Source organism: Pseudopodoces humilis, chromosome 6 (genome assembly GCF_049639895.1).
Source record: "Pseudopodoces humilis isolate 2021_Gansu_Grassland_sample_001 chromosome 6, ASM4963989v1, whole genome shotgun sequence".
Taxonomy (NCBI): Eukaryota; Metazoa; Chordata; class Aves; order Passeriformes; family Paridae; genus Pseudopodoces; species Pseudopodoces humilis.
In genome coordinates, this window is record NC_142205.1 from 27,738,986 (window position 1) to 27,761,688 (window position 22,703).

Sequence of the window (22,703 nt, forward strand, 5' to 3'; positions counted from 1 at the left end):
AAGACTTTAAAAACTTTGAGAAGTTGCTTGAATTAACAGCTGTCTTTGGCTTGGTTTTTCACCTTAGTCAGTTGCTTGTATATCTTCCTGGCCTCCTCTTTGGCTTGATTTAATTGCTGTGTGTGCTTTAACTTTCTCCAATTACTTTTACACTTGCATTTTTTGAAGCAAACCTATGACTCTAAAACTCATCATGACATCATTCTCTATTTAGAAATTAGGAAAGCAATGAATTATTTCCCAGCATTGCCTACTGCTGCTTTCCACCCGGTTAAATTCAAGAATTCCTTTCTACAAGACCACAGCAAAACAGAGGTTTCTTCCCACTATTATAAAAGCATGAAGCAATTGACTAGGGAATGCTTCTGTCCAGCTTTCTGCCATTGTCATGTCCTGTCTTCTGAAAACTTTGAAGTTGCTTTGGTACCTGCCTTTAACAATACTATAAGTATCAGCCTGGGAGAGGGCAGGCATGGCTGCACGGCTGGCTGGAGTGTGAAAAGAACCAGAAGTCAGAAAAACACCTCCCCCTCTTGGTATGAGAGTGGAAGGAAGAATGCAGAATAAAATAAAACTCATTATGAAATATCCAATTTTAAACATTTAATAGTGCACATATTGAGTATATTCTGTACAGACATCTATAGCAAGTTAAACATTTTTCTTTCTCTCGCATAGATCATACTCATGTAAAGCACATTTACAATAGAAAACATACTTGAGGTACAAAAACCCAAAAAGAATATCTGAGGTATAAATACAGGTATATTTTAAATAATCTTTATCATGCTTAATCTATGTTTGACAGTACACTGTGGGCAAGTATACATGTTTACAATAGAATGGTATGTACAACATACAATTTTACAAATTCAAAAGTGTTTGATGTAGAAGAATATACAAGTTTTTCCTACTCATGAGGAACATTGTTACTGGAAGTACTACATTATTTGCCATTATATAAAAAAAAATCTTCATCAAAAAGCTTAAAATAATACTGACAATGGTAAAAAAGTCTGTCAAGATTCCATCTTGCAACTCATTCATACCCTAGCCACAAAATACATTTATCACTTAATACTGCACCTTGAAAGCAAATCTTTACCTTTACAGTAAAACCTACAGAAAGACATCTTTCCAGAGGACCTCAGGACTTCCTACAGTTCATGTAAGTTGATTCTCAAGAAGTGGAAAATTTTCCAAAGGGTTTAAAACACAACAAAACCGAAGACAAAACTGCACCCTCCTTTCTGCCCTCAATATAACCCCCCAAACTGCTCACATGCAGGTTCTATTCATGTTAACACACAGCTTTTAGGAAAACAGGCAAGGAGGGGCGAGTAAGGGAAAGAGTTTTCATGACTCTCCCTAGTCAAGCCACCCCAGCTGCTGCTGCAGGAGTCCTGCCACCTCCTGGCACCACAACTCCAGTGTTGACCTTTTTCCTCTTGAGCCACTAGAATACAATAAAATATATAAAAGCTCATTAAAACACCTATAGATAACTCGGGAGTAAAAGCAATGGACATATTTGTTTTTTAACAACTGATGTTATTGGCTCTCCTTACCATTGCAGACATTTCATTTCTAAGCTGCTACGTTGCTCAAAGGTGTATTTTCTTAAATAAGCTTATAGAAATGCTCATCACTCCTAAAAGATCATCTGGATAAGGAGTGGACAGTAGCTGAAGCAAGCCTCTTGTAACATCTGCTTAGGGTTCTCAACTAGGTTAGAGCTGAGGAAAAGACAGAACTAGCACATTCAAAGGATAGCTACTCCTGGTCCACAGGGGAGTCCCATTCTAGGTTGAACTGTATCCAGCATAATAAAATCCATTCTGGTTGCCTATCAGTGTACCAGACACATTTCAAATTCAACTTCTACTATCCTTTCAACCATTAACACACTCATTCACACTTTAATCTCTGTGCAAACCTTTCTCTGCTTATCTCAGTGAGAACACATTGAAGAGTACCAACTATTCCAGTGGATACACCAGTCCCTCAATGCACTACAAATAAAATGACATGAGTATGTACATAAAGCTAAGTATTTCACATGGGAATGATGAGCCTTCACCATATTTCATAATATATTTTGCATTTAAAGAAATTTGCTTCTCAGAAGCAATTCAAAACATCTAATAGCATTTTTTTTTAAATTTTTATTTTTTTGCACAGTTCTCCTACATATTCCAGTCGAGGCCTACACTATAGACCTTACACAGACAGGAAGCAGCTTTAAAGTGTGTGGTATGGCCACAGTCCTATAGCAATGCTCACAGTCAAGTTCTCATGCTGTCATCCCTTCATGACACGACTTGCAGGTGGAACACAGGTCTGGTCTGCAGCGCCCAAGTCTCAGTTTTGGGCAATGTCTATGTTGCTGAGGTGGGGCGTGCATGGCTGCTCCTCTTCAGTAGTCACCTGGATTTTACTTCCTTGCTCTCAGGACTCTGCTGACTGAAAGAGTCTCGTATCTTAACAACTTCTGATGCACACAAGTGTCCAAAAGACTTGGTGTACCAGTCTGGCATGTGGCCCCTGTTGCATGGAGAAAAAAGTAATGATGAGGAAGGTACCAGAGACTTTGTACGTATTTTCTTAGTCACAATCAAATCTGTATCTAGCTGGTTAAATGTCTGACTAGGAAATCTCCTTAGTACCGCTTACTGTGCAGCTCAACCCTACTAATATATAGATTTGCTCAAAAACAAGTTTGCTGCACTAAGGAAAGGTTATGGAAAGTTTTGTGACAACCTGGCCCTGTTTACAAGCTTAGTATAAAAATTAACTTGTCCTTGCATCCAATATGACTGTCAGAGGAAAGGCTGGGGCTGTATACCAATAGTGATGGTGGAGCACATACTGGAGGCTTCTAATGCAACAACTACACCTGCTGCCAGATGTGCACTGAAGCCAGCTTTCTGTGACATCTCAGAGACCCGTGTGCTTGCCTTTGGGAAGGATGTACTACTACTGGCCAAGCTAAAGTCTGTTGAACCATCTAAGTTTTCCACTGACCATGCTGAAACTATACAAGAAAAGTAACCACCTCCAAAGGAAATGGACAAACAAAATGGAGTTTCCTACCTTAAATCAATTCTGCACATGTAGGTAAGTTTTGATTTTCCTGACCCGCAGGGCTCAATCAGATACCTCGACAGGAGCACATTGACTCTAACACCTGCCAGAGGAGCCCGATCGTGGTCCACTGAGGTTGCCAGAAGCACACAGGCTCCTTTGGGGAAGTTTGTCCTCCATGTTCTAAGAAAAAAGAAGAAAACCAAAAATCTTTTACTTGACAAACAGTAATTCGAACATCTAATAGGAATTCAGATTAGGAACAAATAGATATTTACTAATATAGCTGATTTTATAAAGAAATAAGTAAGGTTGCTACATGTGTAGGATATAAACATCATTGCATATGACTGTCTTACCTTAAGACAACGAAGTCCCTGGCTGGGTGAGGTGCCATGCTGTTCTGGACATACTGGTATATATCTGTCTGGCTATCCAAAGGCTCAATTACTTTTGACTCTATAAGATCCTCATCCCAAAGATGCTGCTCTTTAAGTAAACGATTTAAAACATCCTCTGGTGTAGCTGAGATTTCAATGGTAGTTTTCCATAATCGAAGTGGGGGACCTTCACACACCTGGGGAAAATTAGCAGAGTCCTTAATTTTCCTCTTCCTTACGCTTTCTTTTTCAAGTTAAGAATATTATTGAAACACTTCTCCATCTGCTAGTTCTGAGCTCTACAAGATCAGAGATGAGAAATTTCTTTCTAACTGCCTGCACAGTGACTCAGCTTGTTAAGGCTTTGCATGTGTGAGTGAAGGCATGTAAATTCAATACAGTGAACATTCCTGGGCTGGATAAACAGAAGAACACAAATCAGAATGCATTGGCAAGCTACTGCTGAAAGACATGGTGTTTTTATATGGTGTGCAACTGCATCAAAAGACCAAGATTTTTTTTTCTAGTATCTATCTGCACAGTAAAGATGTGTTTTGAACCTTCTGTAATATCCTATGTCACAAGTGAGCTAAAGTCAGAGCTGTGGTGTGAGTGACAGGGTTCATACCTTCTTGTACGCCAGCTCTGCTTGCTCTGATGTGGAGCAGCTGACCCAGCCTTTAAACTTCTCCTTCATCTCCTTTAGCAAGTCATCCACGCAGTCCTGGAGGTAGCAGTGGTAGTCGGAGGGCTCAGTGTTGCAGCTGCTGCCCCGGAGCTCCTCCAGGCTGAGGGGACGCAGGTCCTGCTCCGTGTACGAGTTCCGACCCCTGCTCATTTCTTCTGGTATCTGAGGGGTGACAAGGGTGAAATCATCCTCTTGCAGCTCTCTCCCCTGATCACTGTGTTAGTCTAGCAGCTCAATAGCCACAGGGACATATGTATGTTAGTTTTTTTAAGTGATGGGATGTGTGTCTGTCAGCTTAAGCACTCGATTAAGTCTGTGACTTTGATTTAACTCAAATTAGTCTCTGTTTCATGGGGTGTCTTATTCTGTGGAGTATCCCCCCTTTACTACACAACTAGACTCATTCCCACAGCACAGTTTATCCTGCAAACTGAAGGAAGAAGGGAACATTGTCAGCTGCAAGAAAAGAGACAGACACGTCTTCAGTTGAGAGCTCTGAAAAGATTTGATGACAGTGAGGAAAACCAGTTCTCGACTTGTCTGGTTCTCCATCGCAGGCCCTAGAGGGAGCATGCTTTAGTTCCTCCATATTCTTCAACCTACGGTTTGACAGTGTTACATTCCAGGATGCTTTTGTGGCCTGTCTTGCTAACTCTTGGGAATTTAAGTATAAAATGAGAATTGAAATTCCTGGAAATAGCATCTTGCTTTGTAATTGGAGCTGAGGTTCACAGACCCTCATGGCTGCACAATAAAAATTTGAAAATGTATTCCAAATGCAGCTTGGGTGCAACAAAAATGTGCCAAACCCCACAACTGCCTCCTGACTTGAGAGCACCAGCACCAACAGAACAACTCTCTTCTCTTCTGGCACCACTTCTAATTCAGGTATGCACAGAGATCCGGATGCAAAGGTTTTTAAAAAGCTATTTATCATGTGTTAAACTTCATAAAAATGAAGAGACATTCCTATCTTTTCATTATACAGCAGATCTAAGACATTCTAATCAATATTCCACCCATCAGTTGTTAAACAGGTGTTTTACCTGAAAGAGTTTCTTGCATTCAGCAATCATATGAGCTAGCCCTTGGGTTGCAGCCAGATTTTCATTTAGGTCCTTTTGATCAGGTTTGCCCAGGCTTGGTTTCCTTTGCATCACCCTTCACAGGGGAAAAGAGCACACACATACACAAATCCAGTTATTCATTGCAGAGCAAGAGACATGTTTGGGAAGAAAACAGTAGGATTCCCAAATCTGCTGGTGATTTAGAGCAATGCTGCCTGGTACCAAATATTGGCATGGTGTTGCTAACTGCTCTTGTTACTCCTTCTAAGCCTTTTCTTTGGAAACAACCCTCCACCCACATTTTTTTTTCCTTCTTATGAGCTTGTTTATGTTTTAACAAATCACCAAGAAAAGGCAAGATCTAACTGTTCTACAGCTGGTGGGTGCTCTCTGAGGTGCGTGAGGTGATCACAGCTGGCAGGATCAATCCCAGACTGTGCCTGTTGCACATTGCTGCCAGCTGTGCTACAGAACCAGCAGCACTGAGCCCTGCTCCCAAAAACGTACCTTGGGGAAGAATTCTCTCTTTTGAGAGTGTTCAAGTGGAAGAGGGAAGGTGCTAAGCAGACAGCCAGGTTTGTTGGTGTCATCTGGTTTTCCTTCACTGCAGCTGTGACATCACTCAGGAAATAGAGAAGAATCTGGAGGACCTCCCTGTTCTCATCAGGTAAAAGCATAATGGCAGCCTTGATAGCCTGGAGACGCTGATCCTTTGGCACATCTGCATAATATTAGTAATTCTCTCATCAGCCCATTGATTTTCCACACACACAGCATGAACACATCCCAAAGCAAACTCCAGCTTCAAATATTTGACTCGAGTTTGAAGCGATTTCCTTCAGGATGCATACCATTTGTAGGAAACACGAAGGAATTTTTTTTAACCCACTAGCTTAACTACCCTCAGCTATTTCCTGCCTCATAAGAAATGCAAGCAAGAAGCTGTGCCTAGGCCAGAGTTAATTTTAGATTCAGCTTCAACAGCTACATGCTCCTGCAGATGCACTGAAAGGACAGAAGCCTGGATTCAGGCAGGGAACAAGCAAACACAGTCCAGCCAATTTAGAAGTTCTTTGGCTTGCAAAGAAATTTAAAACGCGAATGCATTTTAGAACAGGTAAACTAATTAAATAATTTAGCTAGCAAACCTTTTCAACAGTGATGTCATAAAACATCCAGAAAGCGCTTTACCGAACAGACAGGGTTACTTTATTGAGCAGATCATTCAAAGTCATGCGGTGGAAAAAGAAAGTCAACGCTGTGAAGCCCCATACCATTAAACAGCTCCTTGGTTACGAACAACAAACACTGGAAAAATTTGATTGTGTCTTTATATAAAGCTTTCTCCTCCAAACTTGAAAGGAACAAAAAATGAAACAACCCAGACCAGATCTGCTTCTTATAAAGGGATTTCCAATAAGCCACCCCTGAAGACAACATTAGAGTCCGAGTCCTGGAGCATTTATATCATCATTACAGCCTACCATCCTCACTGCATGTCTCATAATACACATGGTGCTACCCAGGTACTTAATGGGTATTTGCATTGGGCTTCAGCAACTTTGTAAGGCTAGCAGGTGAGTTTAGAAAGCAGTTTTAAGCAAAAAAAAATCCACTGTTTTCCATGCTTTCCTCTCAATCAGCTCAAAACACATTTAAGCCACATGCATTCCATTGTGCAGCCTGGTGCATAGCACCAAAGCAAAGGGAAAATTTGCCCTTTGCAGGGAAGCAGAATTTACAGCTGTTTTAAGGCTCTTTGCTTAACATAGAGATAATACTTCCCGACCACCTCTGGGAATTCCTCAGACCTACCGCCTGCAAAAGGAAAGGAACAGAAACTCCTGCAATGCTCTGTCAAACTTATTTTGGCTCTAAACTCACAGAGCTGCTGTTTAATATGCATGGAAGTGGAGAGCCTGATTAATTTTCTCCACAAACCTGCTTGAGAATCCAAACACACACATAAAAATGCTTGCACTGAAGAAATGGTCTGTATATTTTAAAACATCGTCTCCACCTATGGAGCTCTGAAGGAAATTCCTGTAATTTTTTTGTAATTATTTATTTTTCAAGCATTGATAAAGTCCATTTTTTATGTGATTTACTCTGAACGCTTTATGGTACTTATCTGTAAAGTAGCTACAAGTCAGTAACAGAAAAGCTTACCACTTAGAGGTTATTTTTAAACAGTTGAGGTGAAGGATAGCAAAAATGAATTTTAAGAAAATAAAAATTTTTGGTAGCCTGGCCAATCCCCTCAAAAGCCCCAAACTCTTTTCATATAGTGTTCGCTCTGCTCGTCTACTTAGCCACATTAAATGTGGCTTATTTTCAAACCATAATATCAAGTATGCTCAAAGAAGAGAAGAAAATTTAGAGCAAGTGATGAAGTTCTTTAGAATAGAAAATTTAGAGCAAGTTCTATTTGTTCTTGAACTAGAGAGAAAGGTGAAATTAAACTTGTACTATAAATTGCTGTAAAACGACAATACAAAAAAAATCCATTCCTTAGAGGCAGCCTAAACTGTAACAGTTACTGGAGAAAGGTAAAAACCAAGGTAAGAAACAGGTGTAGCACCCAGAGCAAGCAGCGTTACAAAGTTCCACCCTTGCTTCACAAATGGCCACGTGTTACGGGCTGCAGAATCTCACTACTTACACTGGTATATCTGTAGGAAGGTCTCGGAGAGTTTGTTGGTCATGAGAGGCTCAGGGAGATCACGGAAGAATTGCTTTAACATATCTGCTACATCATAGGCAGACTGGCCTTCGTAGTTGACACTGTCTGTGGAACTCTCATTCATTTGACGCAAAGCCTGAATTCTTGATTTGACTCCAGATTTCCTAAAGAGTCCAACCTAAATACACATATAGAAGTAAATACATTTACAATGAACCTAGAAAATCTGAAACGTAAGCATACTCTTTAGCTTCTGAAGTATGGGCTCTAATTTTGTGGAAAGCTCTCCATGCATTAATTATCCATTTTGTCCTGTTTTGAGTCTAGTTTTTTCAGTCTGACCCAGGAACAATCAAAATGAATGGAAAGCTGGGCTTTGGGTGGTGCATGCACGTGGAAGAAGAGAATAACAAAACGTACCTGATCCAGACAGTGGTTGCGGAGGTACCGCATGGCTTGCTGAATGCTCTGGGGAAGAGGCTGCCCCGTGCGCTGCACGTTCACTTGCAGTGGTACTCCAAAGACATTCCGGTCTTTATAATCTGGCACCTTTATTCTTTTCATAAATTTTGGTACTGCCCTATTCAAGCAAATGAATGACACATTAAATTAAACCTCTGTTGACTATTTATCGTCTGTATTTCCAGTAATTTGGAAAGTAAGTGAAAATAAGTGAAACACTTTCAGTAACGCAAACAATAGTGACAGTATAAATTAGTTAGCCACTCAGGGCTGGAAAGGGTGAAAGAAAACAAGAGTTTCTCTAAGAGAAAGGCTTGACACTTGGGGCAGTATGCTGCCCCTAAGTATTAATGCGGTGCTACTCCATCAATATTAGGAGGACGAAAGCTACAGGGTAAAACTGCAGGGGCCAGATTGAATTGCAAAAGAGTCAAAATAAATCTTGCGGTCAGTGACCCCTTATAACACTGCTTCTTTAGGTTTCAGGAAAGATGGGCATTTGAACAATGAGCTTTTGTATGTCAACTACTTGTTCTGCAAAGTCCTCAAACTGAGTCCACCACCTACCAGTGTGCAGAACAGCAGGAAACTGATGTAATACATTTGAGTTTGTCAGCTAAAAACTTCAGTTCTATAAACAACCCCTTTGAAGGACCCCCCTCCTTGTCAGCCAGTGACTTTTGTTACCCCCACCTCCCACTCCAGTTTCATTGAGAGGCCTTTCCATCTGCTGATGACTCCAAGGAAAAAGTTACTAAACACAAAGGAGTGATTTACCCCTGTGTCCCCCAGAGTATTGGTTTCACAAAGGGGAAAAAAAAGGCACTAAAATGTGAAAATATTGAGGTCATTTTCCTAAACAGGGAGGAAAGCTAATGCCCAGTGTAATAACTAATAGGACACAGTAGCACTGAAAACAGGGAGACATTTAACATTTCTACATACAGTACAGCTATACAAACAGTGCGTTGGATTTACAGCTGACTAATCTGTTGCACAGTAAAACAGAACCAATTTGTATTGCTATATAGTTAAGTTTAGAGCATTATTGATACATGTATGAATAATACTTGCTTTGTCAAAAAACATGCCAATGGAATGTGAAAAAACACATTGCGATCTCCACTGAGAATCTGAAGCATGCAGGGATAACTGGTCAATACTTATTTCTGTCTTTCAGAACAAACAACTTCTGTATTTAGAAAGACTGACATAATAACAGCCTTTGAACAGGAGGTACTTTGATGCCGAAGCTAAATACTCTCTATGACTCCTGGGGAAGGGAGGAGGCTGGCCTGTGGTAGGGACAAGCAAAATTTTATTTGCGTCCTTTGCATCCTGAAGGTTACACAGGCTGTACTGCAGATACAATAATAAAAGAGCTTTCTATTTCATTCTTCTGACAAAAAAATATTCAACTGGGTTACAAACACCTGGCCACAACAGAAATTGCTGCCTACAAAAAACTCCATAGTTCTCCCAACCTTTCTTCTTCTCTCCATCTCGTTTGCAAGCTAACTGATTTATAGTGCCTTAAAAAGGCACCAAAAAGGGAAAACAAAATTTATAGTGCCTTATAAAGGGAAAACAAAATTTTGGCTAGTGAGAATTAAGTAAAGTTTACATTATTTAATTGCATAATTACATAAATTAGATAATACAAATATTTAAGAATAACTGAAGAAAAGTCAGCCTATTAAGATTGGCTGCAATTTGTGCCACTGCTTGCTAACTGCCTCCATAACTAAGTGGTCCTTCTTTTGCTATAGATACTGAACCTCTTCCTCTTCAGAAAGCTGGTCTGTACTTCATTGCTTTGGTTCCTCACATGTCCCCATAAATACATCTCTGAAGCCTAATAGGATTACGCTTACGTAAAGGGTTAGTGATTTTAGCCCTGTCTTAGAAAACCACAAATCACTGTCAGCACATGCTGGAGGATGAAGTGCAAATATGGAAAAGGAGGGATTGGATGGATGCATCGCATCTTTCCAAAGATGTGTTGCCTGGGACAAGGACAACTGTCATGCTCTCACAGAGTCGGGCTCTCTATACACAGCACTGTGTCCTTACCAGCTGAAACCATGCTTGTTGGAAGGTGTGTACTTCTCCAGGAGAGCAGTCAGCTTCAGGAGAGAGTACTTCTGCAGCAGGTTCATCTGTGCTACAGACTGGCAGTTGATCTGCAGTGATGCTGAGCTGAGGCTGGGCCGGTGGGAACTCTGGAAGCTGTGCCACCTTAGCTTGTGCCTGTGGAGAAGATGGGAGACAGAGAAAGGGCAGGTTACTGAAATGTCTCTACAAGACACGTGCAGGAACTACCACAAATGTACTGCTGAGATCCCTGCCCTTGGCTGCTGCATTCTTCTGAGATTTCACAGGCATCAGCTAGCAGTGTTTCTGCCTCACCTGGTGTGATGCAGAATGGACAGGTGCTTCACGTGGAAATGTGCACTCTGGGATGACCCACAGCTCAGTGCTACCTACACAGCCTTGCCCTATCAGATATCCCCCAAAGGCTTCAATGCCCTTCTCCCAAAGTCCTTACAGCACTATGGCAGTGGGAGTAAAAAAACTCCTCTAAGAGAAAATAACATGCATTTTTTACACATATCAAATAGGAAATCTGCACTTCTAGAAGTCCTATTAAGTTTATACAAGCAGTTGTAGATGACTAAATTATTTGCACCACTTTTAATGGAAAGCTGGAAACAAAGCTAGAAAGAATTAAAATCCTTGCTCTACTCACAATACAAAATACAGTCATGGTAAAACTCCCAGCAGAATCTGGAGGCCACTGGAACTCCCCCAGTCTCCCACTGTGCTACAGTGATCAAGAGAAAGTAATCATGCCCCATTTTCCCCACAGATTTAGTGCCCTAGCATGCTATTAGAAACAGCCTGCTACTGAAAAATGCAATTTTTTGAAACAGTCTGAAAGTCAAGGCTTTTCCTATGCACTAGACGCAAACCAGAACATACTTATTCTTGGTTCTAGCCAACTTAAAAAGTGATTAATCCTACTTGATGGCCCTCCCCTCCCACGCACCATTTCAGTTTGAAGAATTATACCACCCCGAGTCCCAACACTCGTGGTCTAACCTGTTGGAACGTGTCAGCGATGCACCAACCCCAGAGTCTCTCCTGTCCTGGATCCCTGTGGGCTCTTCTGTTTCATTCAGTGAATTCCCTGTACTGTCGAGGTCACTTGGTGTTCTTCGATCATTATCTACATCAAGGTGAATCTGCTTTGGAGAGGAAGGACATGGGGAAATGGAGTCGAGTGCTGAGTCAGAGTCCCCTTCATCTGAGAACTTCTCTGACCACTGGTTCACTATTCTCTGCATCCCTTTGACATGGTATAGGATGTCGTCTAGTTCTGGGAATATGTCTTCATTTTCGAGGTCGGCCAGGTCACTTGTACTGGAATACAGGATTGAACCTGGCACGTTGTCATAAATACTCAAGCGGCTGCTCATGGAACTGGAGGAGTTGCGCCTCTTTCCCATGCCTAGCTCTTTGGAGCTGTCGCCACTGTTCTCCCTCTGGAGGGTGAGGTGGCCGTGTCCATGGAAACTCCCTGTCCTCCAGTTCACAGAGGTGTTGCTTTCTGTAGGGGAGAAGTTGCCATTGGAGAGTGCTTTGGGGAAAGTGCCGGGCTTATGATCCTCAGGGATAAAAAATACAGTGTCTTCCGCAAAACTGCCGCGGTTCTTGAAGTTCTGCTCCATCACATCGCTGAACGTTGACTGATTGAAGGGGTCAAAGCCTTCCAGGTACATGCCCACCCTTTTATTGTAGGCACTGAGGCTGCGTGTTCGTGTGACAGGACTGGGCGTGCTGACAGCACTGCTTGTCTCAGACTGACTACTGCTGCTGCTGGTCTGGGTGGAATTGGAGACGCTCCTCTTTCGTACCATGGGGAAGCTGATGTGATTGCCGTTGAGGGTGGAAATCTCCACGCAGTTAAGTTGTTTCAGTTTATCTTCATCCATGCCCTCCTGCAGGATTGGCCCGCTAATAATCAGGCCAAGCTTTGAAGGAGCTTTGCTCTTGCCATGGTGAGAACTCTTGATTTTAAGACTCTCCATTCTCTTGAGCAGGCTCTTTGTTTTGGACTTGGCGTTCTTCTCGTTGGCTTTTGTGTTGAAGCTGAAGCTATTCAGCTCCCTGGGCGAGGGCAGGCTGCTGAATGAGTCATCGTTGGCTACAAAGTTGCTCGATGAACAAACGCTCACCACCGAGTTTGTCCTGGTGGTAGATGCCTCGCTCTGCAGGGTTGGTTGGTGGCTGCTGCTGCTGCTGATGCTCAGGATAGAAGCCACCTCCTGGCGTTCGCTGAGGTCTGTGAGCACGCTCTCCCGGCTTGCTGCGTTCGTCAGGTGAGGAGCTTCTGGGGACGGGATATTCAAGTCCGGTTTTGGAGGGAAGACATCAAACTCTTCAAGCCGTGACCACCTCTTGCTGTCCCTCTGAAAAGTCCATTTGCCACTTATTGCACAAGGTTCATCTTCATCTGAATCTTCACTCTGCAAAGAAGAACCCTGAAAGTATTGCTTGCACACAGCTCAAACAGCAAAGGCGGTTGCATTTAAATACAATGTCCACTAAACTGCTTTAAGCACGACCTTGTTCTCACTGAATTTAAAGTGAAAACAGTCTTTTACTTCAGGGAGAGGAAGATTAGGCCATAAAGCCTGTCATGGGAAAAGATAACACGGTACAGGCAATATATTTTAACTGTTTTTAAATACAAAAGATATACTGTTCATAAAAAGAAACAAACAACACAATCTACTTTAAATTGTTCTATTTTAAAAAACCCTAGTATCCATAGACTTAATTAATTGGTCACAGTGGATAGCCCTCACATCAATGGAAATTCCTGGCATGCATAACATTTTAAACTGGAGTCAGTCAGGGGTTGGGGTCCCTCTGGACTCTCTCCAAAGCTACACTTTGTTGATAGTGGCTATATGTTTATACTCCTCTTTGCAATTACGAGATGTTTCTCATACATTCTGAATTTTAGTGGCTTAATTCCTTACCCATTTGAACATTCTGAAGAGTCTCCTCACTGTGACTAATGAGACAGCAAAGGAAGCTCTTGCACTGCTAGAGTGTGATGGCTCCAGGCTCTTACCTGGTCCACTCTTCCTCCCACAGGCTAGCAGCTAACATTTTAAGAATGTTCTGTGAACTCTCTACTTCAATCTAGCTTCAGGCAAACTTCAACACTTGAAGACAGTGAGCAGCAAGAGCTCACTGAGAGTGTAGCACGTAAGTAAATTGTAAATAACATGTTTGATGTATGAGTAATGCTTAGAGTACAATTACACATACATCAATTACGCCTACAATCTTTTCATCTAAATACTGAAAGGGAACAATCCTGACATATTTGGTCTTCCAAATATATGGAAAGTTTCACATTGGAGGAATAAAACCAATGAAGATATTTTACTATGACACCATGAAGCCATGAAATAATCTTTGGTGTTTAGAGTAAGAAACACTAATTGCCACCCAGCTCCATGAATTTCACTTCACATTTGTTTAATTTGCTTTAATTTAAAAACACACACATATGCATGCCCCAAACTGTAACTATTTGTGTGCCATGAATACAAAAATTTATTCTTTGAAAAACAAGTAAATTATTCATATTTCAAATAGTTTATGTATGCATACTTCAGATCCTGATCATCTCCTAGTTTTTCTTGTTTGTTTTCTTTTTTTTTTTTATATGACATTTCATCAGCTCAGGAAAATAAGTGAGATATTGTATTTATTTCTTATGACCAAATACACGAGACACAGAGCAAGCATCATTTTCTTTGTCTCCCAACTACTGCAAACTACTTTTGTCCATGACTCAGATGAAAACCCAAGAATTCTGGTTTGCCTATTCAAGTTTTCAAAAGGAAAAAAGTAATCTGAAACTGCCAGTGGATAATAATGATGGTTTGGGGATGAATGAGATTGATTGGAAAAAAAAAAAGGAGCAGTAAAGTGATTTTAATTTTCAAACAAGTCAGTAGAAACATAAAGAAACGTGTTTCTGTCAGCAGAATTTTTCCCTAGTGTTAAAAAGCTTTAAAAGCTAAGTATTGATTTTATTGACATCAATAATGAAAGGGAATGGGCACCAAGTCCATTTGCCAGAACATGGGTGGTAAATAAAGTTCAGGAAGGAAACAAAGTTCAGAAAGTTGAAACAAATGTAACATCCAGACTCTGGAGGATCTGAGGTTTGGACCTGAAGTCAGGTCTGGTCTGACCTCTAATATCAACACTGATCATTCCACTGTTAACAAGGTTCAGGAAAAAGGATGAGAAATTTTCTGGTGGTCATAAACAGCAATCCAGCCTACCCCTACTTTTAAGGAGTTCTTACACATGCTGCCTCAGAGTGTTATCTTCTGGAGCTTGGATGCTCTTTCCAACATACCTCAAACAGATAGGGAAAGAGGGGATTAATTCCTGGTAAACAACCTCAGAGCATTTGTATGCATTCTTGTTAGGGGTAGGGCAGCATTGTATTGCCTTAACTCTTTATCTGTGGTTGTCATATCCCAGGGGACAGTATCAATTACTGATCCTCCTAGGACACACACATAGTTTTAAGACAGCTATTGAGTGGTACCTTATTGAGTGGCAAGTCGGTACTACCTTACTGAAATTACAGTAGATGCTCTCTTATTTCTCACCCTGCTCCACGGGAATCCTGAAGATTCAGGAAACACTTTTAATTCCTGCTGACCTCCTGGGAAACATGAAAACTTTCTGAAAAGGTAGCTGTTGTATTCTGAAAATCTATTGGAAAGGAAGCAGTGTGCCTAATCCTTTCCTTTACAGGCCAAGCACAGTCTAACTGATCCTGTCTATATCATAATAAGATAATACAACTCTGAGGCGATGGCAGAGAATCAAAACTGAAGATGATGTCAAAGATGGTGGTCTAACATTAAGGTCAGCTCACTTTGGCCATCAAGCCTACTCTATAAAATCCTGCCTGAGTGCAGGCAATAGGCTGCAACACCAACAACCTCACTGGCAGAAAAGTCCAGTGCCTTTGTCACTGGAAGCAGCATCCCAGGGAAAAGTTTACTAGACAACCTTTACCCACTGCCAAGCCTTGCACTCAGTGAGAACACAAAAAGAAATGTAAGCAGATTTTTTTCTTTTTTACTGTGTCCTTGCCAGGTTCTACTCAGGTGTAATCCTAAGCTTAAGCTGATCAATCTGCTAGATTTTTTTTTTTTTCAGTTTTATTAACACATAATGCTGTAATAGAAGAATTAAATGAACTTACCCTTTTCCTGTGGGGACTAATTTCTAGCTTCATCACTGCACATTTGTTTAAAGTATTTAAGCGCCTGCAAAGAGCAAAGGAAACCATATTAAGAGAATACTCCAGTGTTTTGACATAGGCTATTCCAGTTCAAAGCTTTTGTGAAGGCTGTTCCCAAACTGCTCTGCATACAAATAACCACAAGCAGAGCTTCAATTAGAGGCCTAATTTACTTAACTATTAACCCATTACATTTGGCTGTACTCTAACTTCAGAGGGAGCAATGGATGACTATTTGTCACAATTACCTGAACCAAAGTAAAGAGAAGTTAATGGAAACTTGGACTAAATTGAGAAGTACACCACATCCTACAAATTGAAATAATTACATTTGTTCTAAATAGCAGACAACCAAACTCTGAAACAATCTCAACCTTGACAGACTAAAAATAACAGAAGAATCTTCCAATTTGATACTATAAACATGTGACTATATTAAAAAAAAAGCATGCTGCTTTAAAATTGTACTTTATAAGCTGAAACCTCCCAGAGGAAAAATTATTTTCCACTTACTAGATGCCTATTTTGTTTTTGAACAATGGTCCTGGGACAAGACCACTTGTCAGCTAAAAAAAAACTCCAACCAGAACATAGACCAAATTTCTGCTTCCTAAACTGAAAGTTCCTTTCATATATAAAAATTTTTTTGGAAGAACTAAAATTTAAACAAAAATAAATTGCTGCAGCAGCAATAGCTAACCAGCCTCTTTGTGAAATGTGACAGCAGTCTGGATACATATCTTGAAGTAGTGTATGAATACATATAAGTGTTCCTCTTCCTCAGTGAGCTAATCTGGTTATCTGCTAGGTATCCCAAAAACAACCAAAAAATTGTCTTTCTTATCCTCTCTTCCCCAGTCACTCAGTGTGCAGGGCTGAGCACAAGCAACTTAAAACACAGAAAAAGCTGGTGCTATTCATGACACAGCTCCAAGGCAGGTTAGGTTCAGCTAAGTGTAGGCTGCCATAGTCTCCTGCCCTTCTCCATGTCCTTGCCTTCCCAGAAACTGCTCCAAGGGCATGGTTCAACTAAAATCTGTACTGGTAAAGTGTGGCTAGAGAACTGCCAGTGCTATGGCAAGGCAAAAGGAAGAAACAGGCTGGGCACGATGCAGAAGGCAGAAAAACTGAAGCAGCAGCTTCAAGGGAGTAATAGTTTAGTCTTGTGTCAATACTTCTGCTCATGAGACTGTACTGTGGATTGGTTGAGGAGACTAACTGAGCTGAAAACCAATCTTTCGATATTTCTTGGAGTTGAATTTCCCCTGGGTTAGTACCCTGAGGTGCGTGAAGAGTTGTGTGTGCAGGGAGGAGGCACAGCAGTAGGGCCGCCCCCTTCCTTCAACTGGACCACAGCCCAAATTCAACAGAAGCAAAGCTGAGCTTTAAAAAGCCTAATTCATTCCAAAGGAAGTTATGTAATTTTCACATAAAAATTCATTTGAGTGAAGTGCTAAGAAGAGCCTGTATCTTCAGTTTTGAGAAACTAAAAAAAGAAAAGAAATGCTGACATCCCTTTTGCTTCAAATGAATTTTCTCAGATTCATGAAACTTGCACTTGAATGTACAAAATGTGTGCACAGGAGAATTACTAGTTTCTTCTCTTTTCCCTTGCCTTTTATGCACAGGATTGGCTGCAGATGGTATTTACACAGGGCTTGATCCTGAAGCCATCAAAGAAAATGGGAAAGCTGCTACTGATGCTTTTGCTGCAAGTCACGAAGTAAAAAAGAAAAGGCAGTTTGATCTATAATTAGACCCAGCCACAACACAGCAGAGAAGAAGAGAAACAGGAAGAATTGCCATGGGTCAAATAGCAGGGCAGTGGCAGGTTACAAAAGTTATCCAGATATCTTTTTTTTTATCCAGATTTTGTCTCTGCTCTGAATTTAGAAGACAAAAGGCTCAGTCCTGCTGGCTGCAGCTGGTGGGTGCATGCACAAGGCCAGTGAATTTAGAGGAATTCTAAATTCACTTTTATGGTATTTATGGTGCGGGTGAAGGGTGAATGCCCCATCTACATGCTACGCACAAAACTGTTTGGTTATTTTTCAAGAGGCCACACAAGCATCAGAAAGCTGCCTCCCTCTCTGCTATAAACACATTCTCCTCTCAATGTCCTGGACCTCAAGACCAGGAAATATTAAACTGGTTTCAATTCTATATTGTGTAATAATTTACAAATTTCACAGTGTTGCAACCTTTGACTTATGCAGAGAGAAGTTACCACTGAATCCCTGGATCAGGCTTTATCTAGCTCCAGCCTGTCTGACCGCTAATAAAGACAATCTCTGATTTCACAAAGATTACATCCCCAGACTTCTCTCCTACTCAGCTAAAACCCCCGAAATACTTGGAAAAGGGTAGAGCAAAGACCTTTATTTTCACAGAGGGTATTTTTTAAAAAAAATCTCCTGGAACACACCTCACAAAAATGAGTACAAAGGCAAGATAAGGTAACCCCCAATGAGTGAGGTTAAATTCAACAGCAGTGAAGCAAATAGTCTCTGTTACATATTTGACATGGATGCACCACAAAACCAGTTTCCCTTTTAAAATCTAAACGCTCTGCAGCAATTGCATCAGGTCTGCAACTTCAATTACATAGATACATCACACATCCTGCTTCAACTTCTGCTGAAATTCAGGACTGCCAAGGTCCTTGAACTACACACTGAAAATACAGCACAATATGCAAAACTGCCTTCCAAACACATTAGTGTGTCTTAAAATCTAAGATTACAGTTTGGTTTGTCAGGATGAGATTTACCTATACAACTGTCATTAACCTTCACATAAGCTTTGCAACACTTTTTGAGCCTATAAGCACATACTTATTTTCTACAGATTTCTCATCAAATTGATGCTAGTTAATAAACCACAATTTTCTCTTCTGGGTCTGGACCTTCTCCTCTGTTAACTCCACTCCCAGGTATAAGTTCACTTATTGTTTCCTTACTGACAGTCAGCAGACCTGCCTCATTCTTTAGGTCTGTCGTATTCTGCCCAAACATGTCTCAGTGACACCTTCCTGAAGACAAGATGGGAGGCAGGATTGCTGCAGACAGCCACTTTCACCGCCTGGCTGTCTCAGTCTCAATTTCGACTATGCCTCCAACCCTGGCCACTCTCTAGATGGCTGTCTGGATGACAAGATAATATTCTTTCCCATCATTTAGAGAAATGTCTTTGGGTTAGTCCTCTCTATACATCTTCACATCCACATGTTATCTTACTCCCATGGAGCATTCTATTTCCATGACATCACTTTTCCTCACTCTCCTTGGACTCCTACCTTGGCTCTCATACTCCTTCACCCCAGCTCTGCAAACCCCTTCCTCCTGAGGGTGACCAAGGCAGCAGGACCTGCCTCTCCATCCTAGACACCAAGTCAGCCCATATCAGCCCTGAGTGGCTATTACACAGCCCAAGCCTGCTGCATCCAAAACATGAAGCACTGGAGCTTCTCTCAGAAGTGAGAAAATGATGCATTTTTCTTAAGTCTTCTCAGAAATGGCCAAATTAATTTAGCCTGACCTCTCTTTTAAGAGAGGCAGCCTGACCAAGACATTCACTACAAAAAAACCGTAGTGTGAACAACTAACTTCTAAATTAAAATGTGGGTTTATGATGTGAAGTCTTTTTTAACCTAGGTACTAGTCAGTTCTATGTTGGGTATAACACCAGGTAATTATTTGTTCTCATTAACAGAAGTTCTCACCCCATGCACCTAAATAAACTATTAGCAATGCAGAATACTAGATTTATGCATTTTAAATTACTGTTTTGAATTTGAGGAACTGTGCTTTAAAGCTTTAAGGTTTAAAATATTTTTTTGATGCACTTAAATTCATAATTCCGCTTACAGAGCAAAGTCCAGCTCTATTATACTTGTAACTGTCATACAAGAGCCTTCTTGTCTCAGGGGACAGCCTCTACTTTGGCTCCTGGGGTTCGTCTGCATGTCCTTCTGCAAAGGAAGTCAGCTCTCCACAGACCAAATGATACAAACAGTGAATACATTACAACCAATTTCTTGGATGAGAAGTCCTGATGATAAAAGATTTAAGAAACCTCTTGCATATATAGTGTAACAGATTCCTAGCCATGCGTAAGGAGATTTAAAAGGATTTCTCTCACGGCTTGCTATGTATTTTTTACTTAGCAACAGCCTCTAGGATAAGCATGTTTCAGTACTTAGTTTCATCAGCACATGATGCATCCAGTTATCCGCTTGAGATAAAGTCCCAGCCATTAATCTACATAAAGTTCTATGGAGGCAAGGCCAGCACTGGTTTGCACAGTCATTAAAGAAAGCATCCAAGAAAATTAAAATATGGTCATCACTCTTACATTTTTAACCCTACATTTCATGGCAAGATCACTAAATGACATTTCTTAACCATCTCTTACTGAGTGCCATATGCAATCTCTGTAGTTCAAGTCTCAACCCATTCTTCACTTGAAAATTGTCCTTAAAAAACATAATGGGGTGGGTTAAAGCTAACTTAATTGTCCTGCTTACATTAATAAGATTATTAAATAATAATTAACAATGCTGTTCAGATGCAAGCTATCATTTAAAATGCTTCAAACTTAAAAAAGAAATCCCTGTCACTGTGATTTCTACAGTCTTTTTAAAACAATTCTTTCACATACAGTTATCAGAACAATGTAATTAGAACTTCTGGGAAATGCTGGCTGTTACACAGAAAAGCAGATTCTCAGCACAGACCTCTTACTATTTGGTTACCATCCACAGTGTACAGTGCTCCCTTAGCTCTGTGCTGAAAGTGCAAATAACTCCCAAAGTATTCCGATTTTTAGTCAAAAAACAGCAGTAGACTTACAGTTGTGAAACTGTTCAAAGCCTTTACTGAGCAAACCCCTTTACTATTTACACACTGACTGTGGCATGAGTCAAAATAAACCCAGGCTGCAGGCAGAAAGGCAGCATTCCAAACTATGTCCAGTTTTTAATGAGCTTTGCAAAATTAAACACAGAGGTGTGGAAAAAAAAAATCTAAAGGTGGAAAAGTTGTGATAATGTACTGCTTTTGTCTAACACACATGGTAAAAGGCCAAATTCAGACATCTGATATGGTTTACTGAATTACTTCAATTTTATTTTGAGGTGGGAGCTGAATGTTTCTGGAGATACTTCAGTGTTAGCTTTAAAGTTTTTTTGTAACAGATAAGTGATGTACAAGCCACAGGCTTCAGAACGAAACAGTTCAAGCTCGAAAATCTTTGTCTCCTAGAGATAATGGAGCACACACTGCTATTTTCATCAGTGAGAAACAATCTGCTACCTTTATTCCCCTGTATAATTAATTAATCAATCCCAGGTTGAAAAGCATTCTTGGAGGAGAGCACCAAAAGCAAAGTATGCTGGCCTGACTATATTTTGTTTTCCTGGCGAGGGAAGACCATGCTTCTGGGAATCAGCATTTATTTGCATTGCTATACTTTCTGTTCAATGACTTCACAAGTTCCAGGGCACACAAATAAGCAGACAAATGCATCATATTTAAATATCAACGGAATAGGTGTCCCACACCTGAGTAAGGCAAATCTTGCATGAATTTAACATTAATGAGATGTTTCCCCTCCTAATGACTGGACAACAAATCTGTTTTCTTCGTTTGAAAATCCTGTAAATAATTCTGAAGAACTTTAAATTCCAGTCCCTCTCTTTCCCTTCCAAGTATGGCAGTGATGGCATGAGAACATTATAAACTTAAAGCTGTTCTTAAAAGGGTTTTGTAATTCGTTAGAATTACTGATACTGACATTTAGAGTTGCAGACACCATGCATACAGTATCCAAAAGCATTCATTTTGCAGGCAGTTTGGAAAGCTGCTATACTGAAGGACAGAGAGATAAAACTGCACTTATTTCTAGGTAAGAGGAGATATGAGAAGTTAAAGCTTTTTTTCTTTTGCCATTTAAGATTGTGGACTTGCACTAGAGGTAACTGATGGATGGATTAATGTTAGATGATGTCAGATGCGGCCTTTGTGATTGCTTTTATGACAAAACTGGTGATGCTGAGGCTGTAGTTCTGTAAAAAAAATCCTGCCACACACCAGCAAGTCTTGCTCCCTCTTTTTCTCTACCTATCCCTTCTCCTGCTTCTGCAGCTGACTGCGGGGTTCTGCCCCATTCCTCACACCTTCTGTAAACTTCATTATGATTTTCCACTGATTTAATTTACTAACAGAGAAGGACTCTCAAGACCCTTTTTGTGGATTGAGCCAGTTGAACTGGTTTGGGTGAGGAGCCCATAAACAACAAAAATGAGTTAATGTGAGCATGTGGCTGAGGGCAGGCCCATCTTCAGAGCAGTGATAAACTATCAGATTCCCTCACATTATCCCTTTCAGCCATGCCCAGGTTACACAGGGCCATGCACTGAGGCCAGTGTGAGGGTTTGTATGTAGAGCACTTTGTTTATACACACAGAATTTTGTTTGTATACACAGCTGCCCACCAAGGTAAGAAAGGAGAGTGACGGAGTGCACCAGCACTGCTTTGCTGATACTGCTTCCAAAACCCAGTCCCTGTGAGGGAATTGGTGCTGCAGTTGTACGTGCAGATGGCTATATCACAGCTCTGCTTTCACATGCCTAACTAATTTAGGAGTTAGGAAAGAAAGCAAATAAAGAAGAATAATAAAAAATATGCCTATGAAATCCCTTTCACAAAGATTCCTGCCACTCTCCTCCCAACTTGCCCAATAAAGTATTTTAATGAAAACCACATACTTTAGTGCGCTTTTTTTTTGTTTTGCTTTTTCCAGGTACTTTCTATTACATAAGGAAGGGTTTTGTTTCAAAATGCAGTGTGATTTTTATTCACCTACCTGCATAACGCCTCAATAGCATCTCTGTCCAGAAAATCATGCTCTCGCTTGACTAGAGCAATGTCAATGGGAAAAAGGAGATCTGCAGGAAAAGAAACAGATGGAATCAAAGTGATGTTT

At 40.7% G+C, this 22,703-nt stretch overlaps 1 protein-coding gene across 6 annotated transcripts in view; it reads right to left on the minus strand.

The window, feature by feature from the left end:
- Positions 1-588: 588 nt before the first annotated feature.
- DLC1 (DLC1 Rho GTPase activating protein) overlaps positions 589-22,703 on the minus strand; it is a 212,295-nt gene continuing 190,180 nt past the window's right edge. For all 6 annotated transcript variants that reach the window (XM_014261642.2, XM_005517699.3, XM_088056210.1 and 3 more), the window contains 12 exons: positions 22,584-22,665; positions 15,680-15,743; positions 11,467-12,893; positions 10,438-10,614; positions 8,323-8,482; positions 7,882-8,080; positions 5,727-5,940; positions 5,199-5,313; positions 4,093-4,314; positions 3,444-3,661; positions 3,094-3,267; positions 589-2,544 (listed from right to left, as the gene is read on the minus strand). In XM_014261642.2, coding sequence (XP_014117117.2) covers positions 2,424-2,544; positions 3,094-3,267; positions 3,444-3,661; positions 4,093-4,314; positions 5,199-5,313; positions 5,727-5,940; positions 7,882-8,080; positions 8,323-8,482; positions 10,438-10,614; positions 11,467-12,893; positions 15,680-15,743; positions 22,584-22,665 — 3,173 coding nt within the window. In that variant the 3' untranslated portion in view covers positions 589-2,423. The remainder of the gene's footprint in view (positions 2,545-3,093; positions 3,268-3,443; positions 3,662-4,092; positions 4,315-5,198; positions 5,314-5,726; positions 5,941-7,881; positions 8,081-8,322; positions 8,483-10,437; positions 10,615-11,466; positions 12,894-15,679; positions 15,744-22,583; positions 22,666-22,703) is intronic.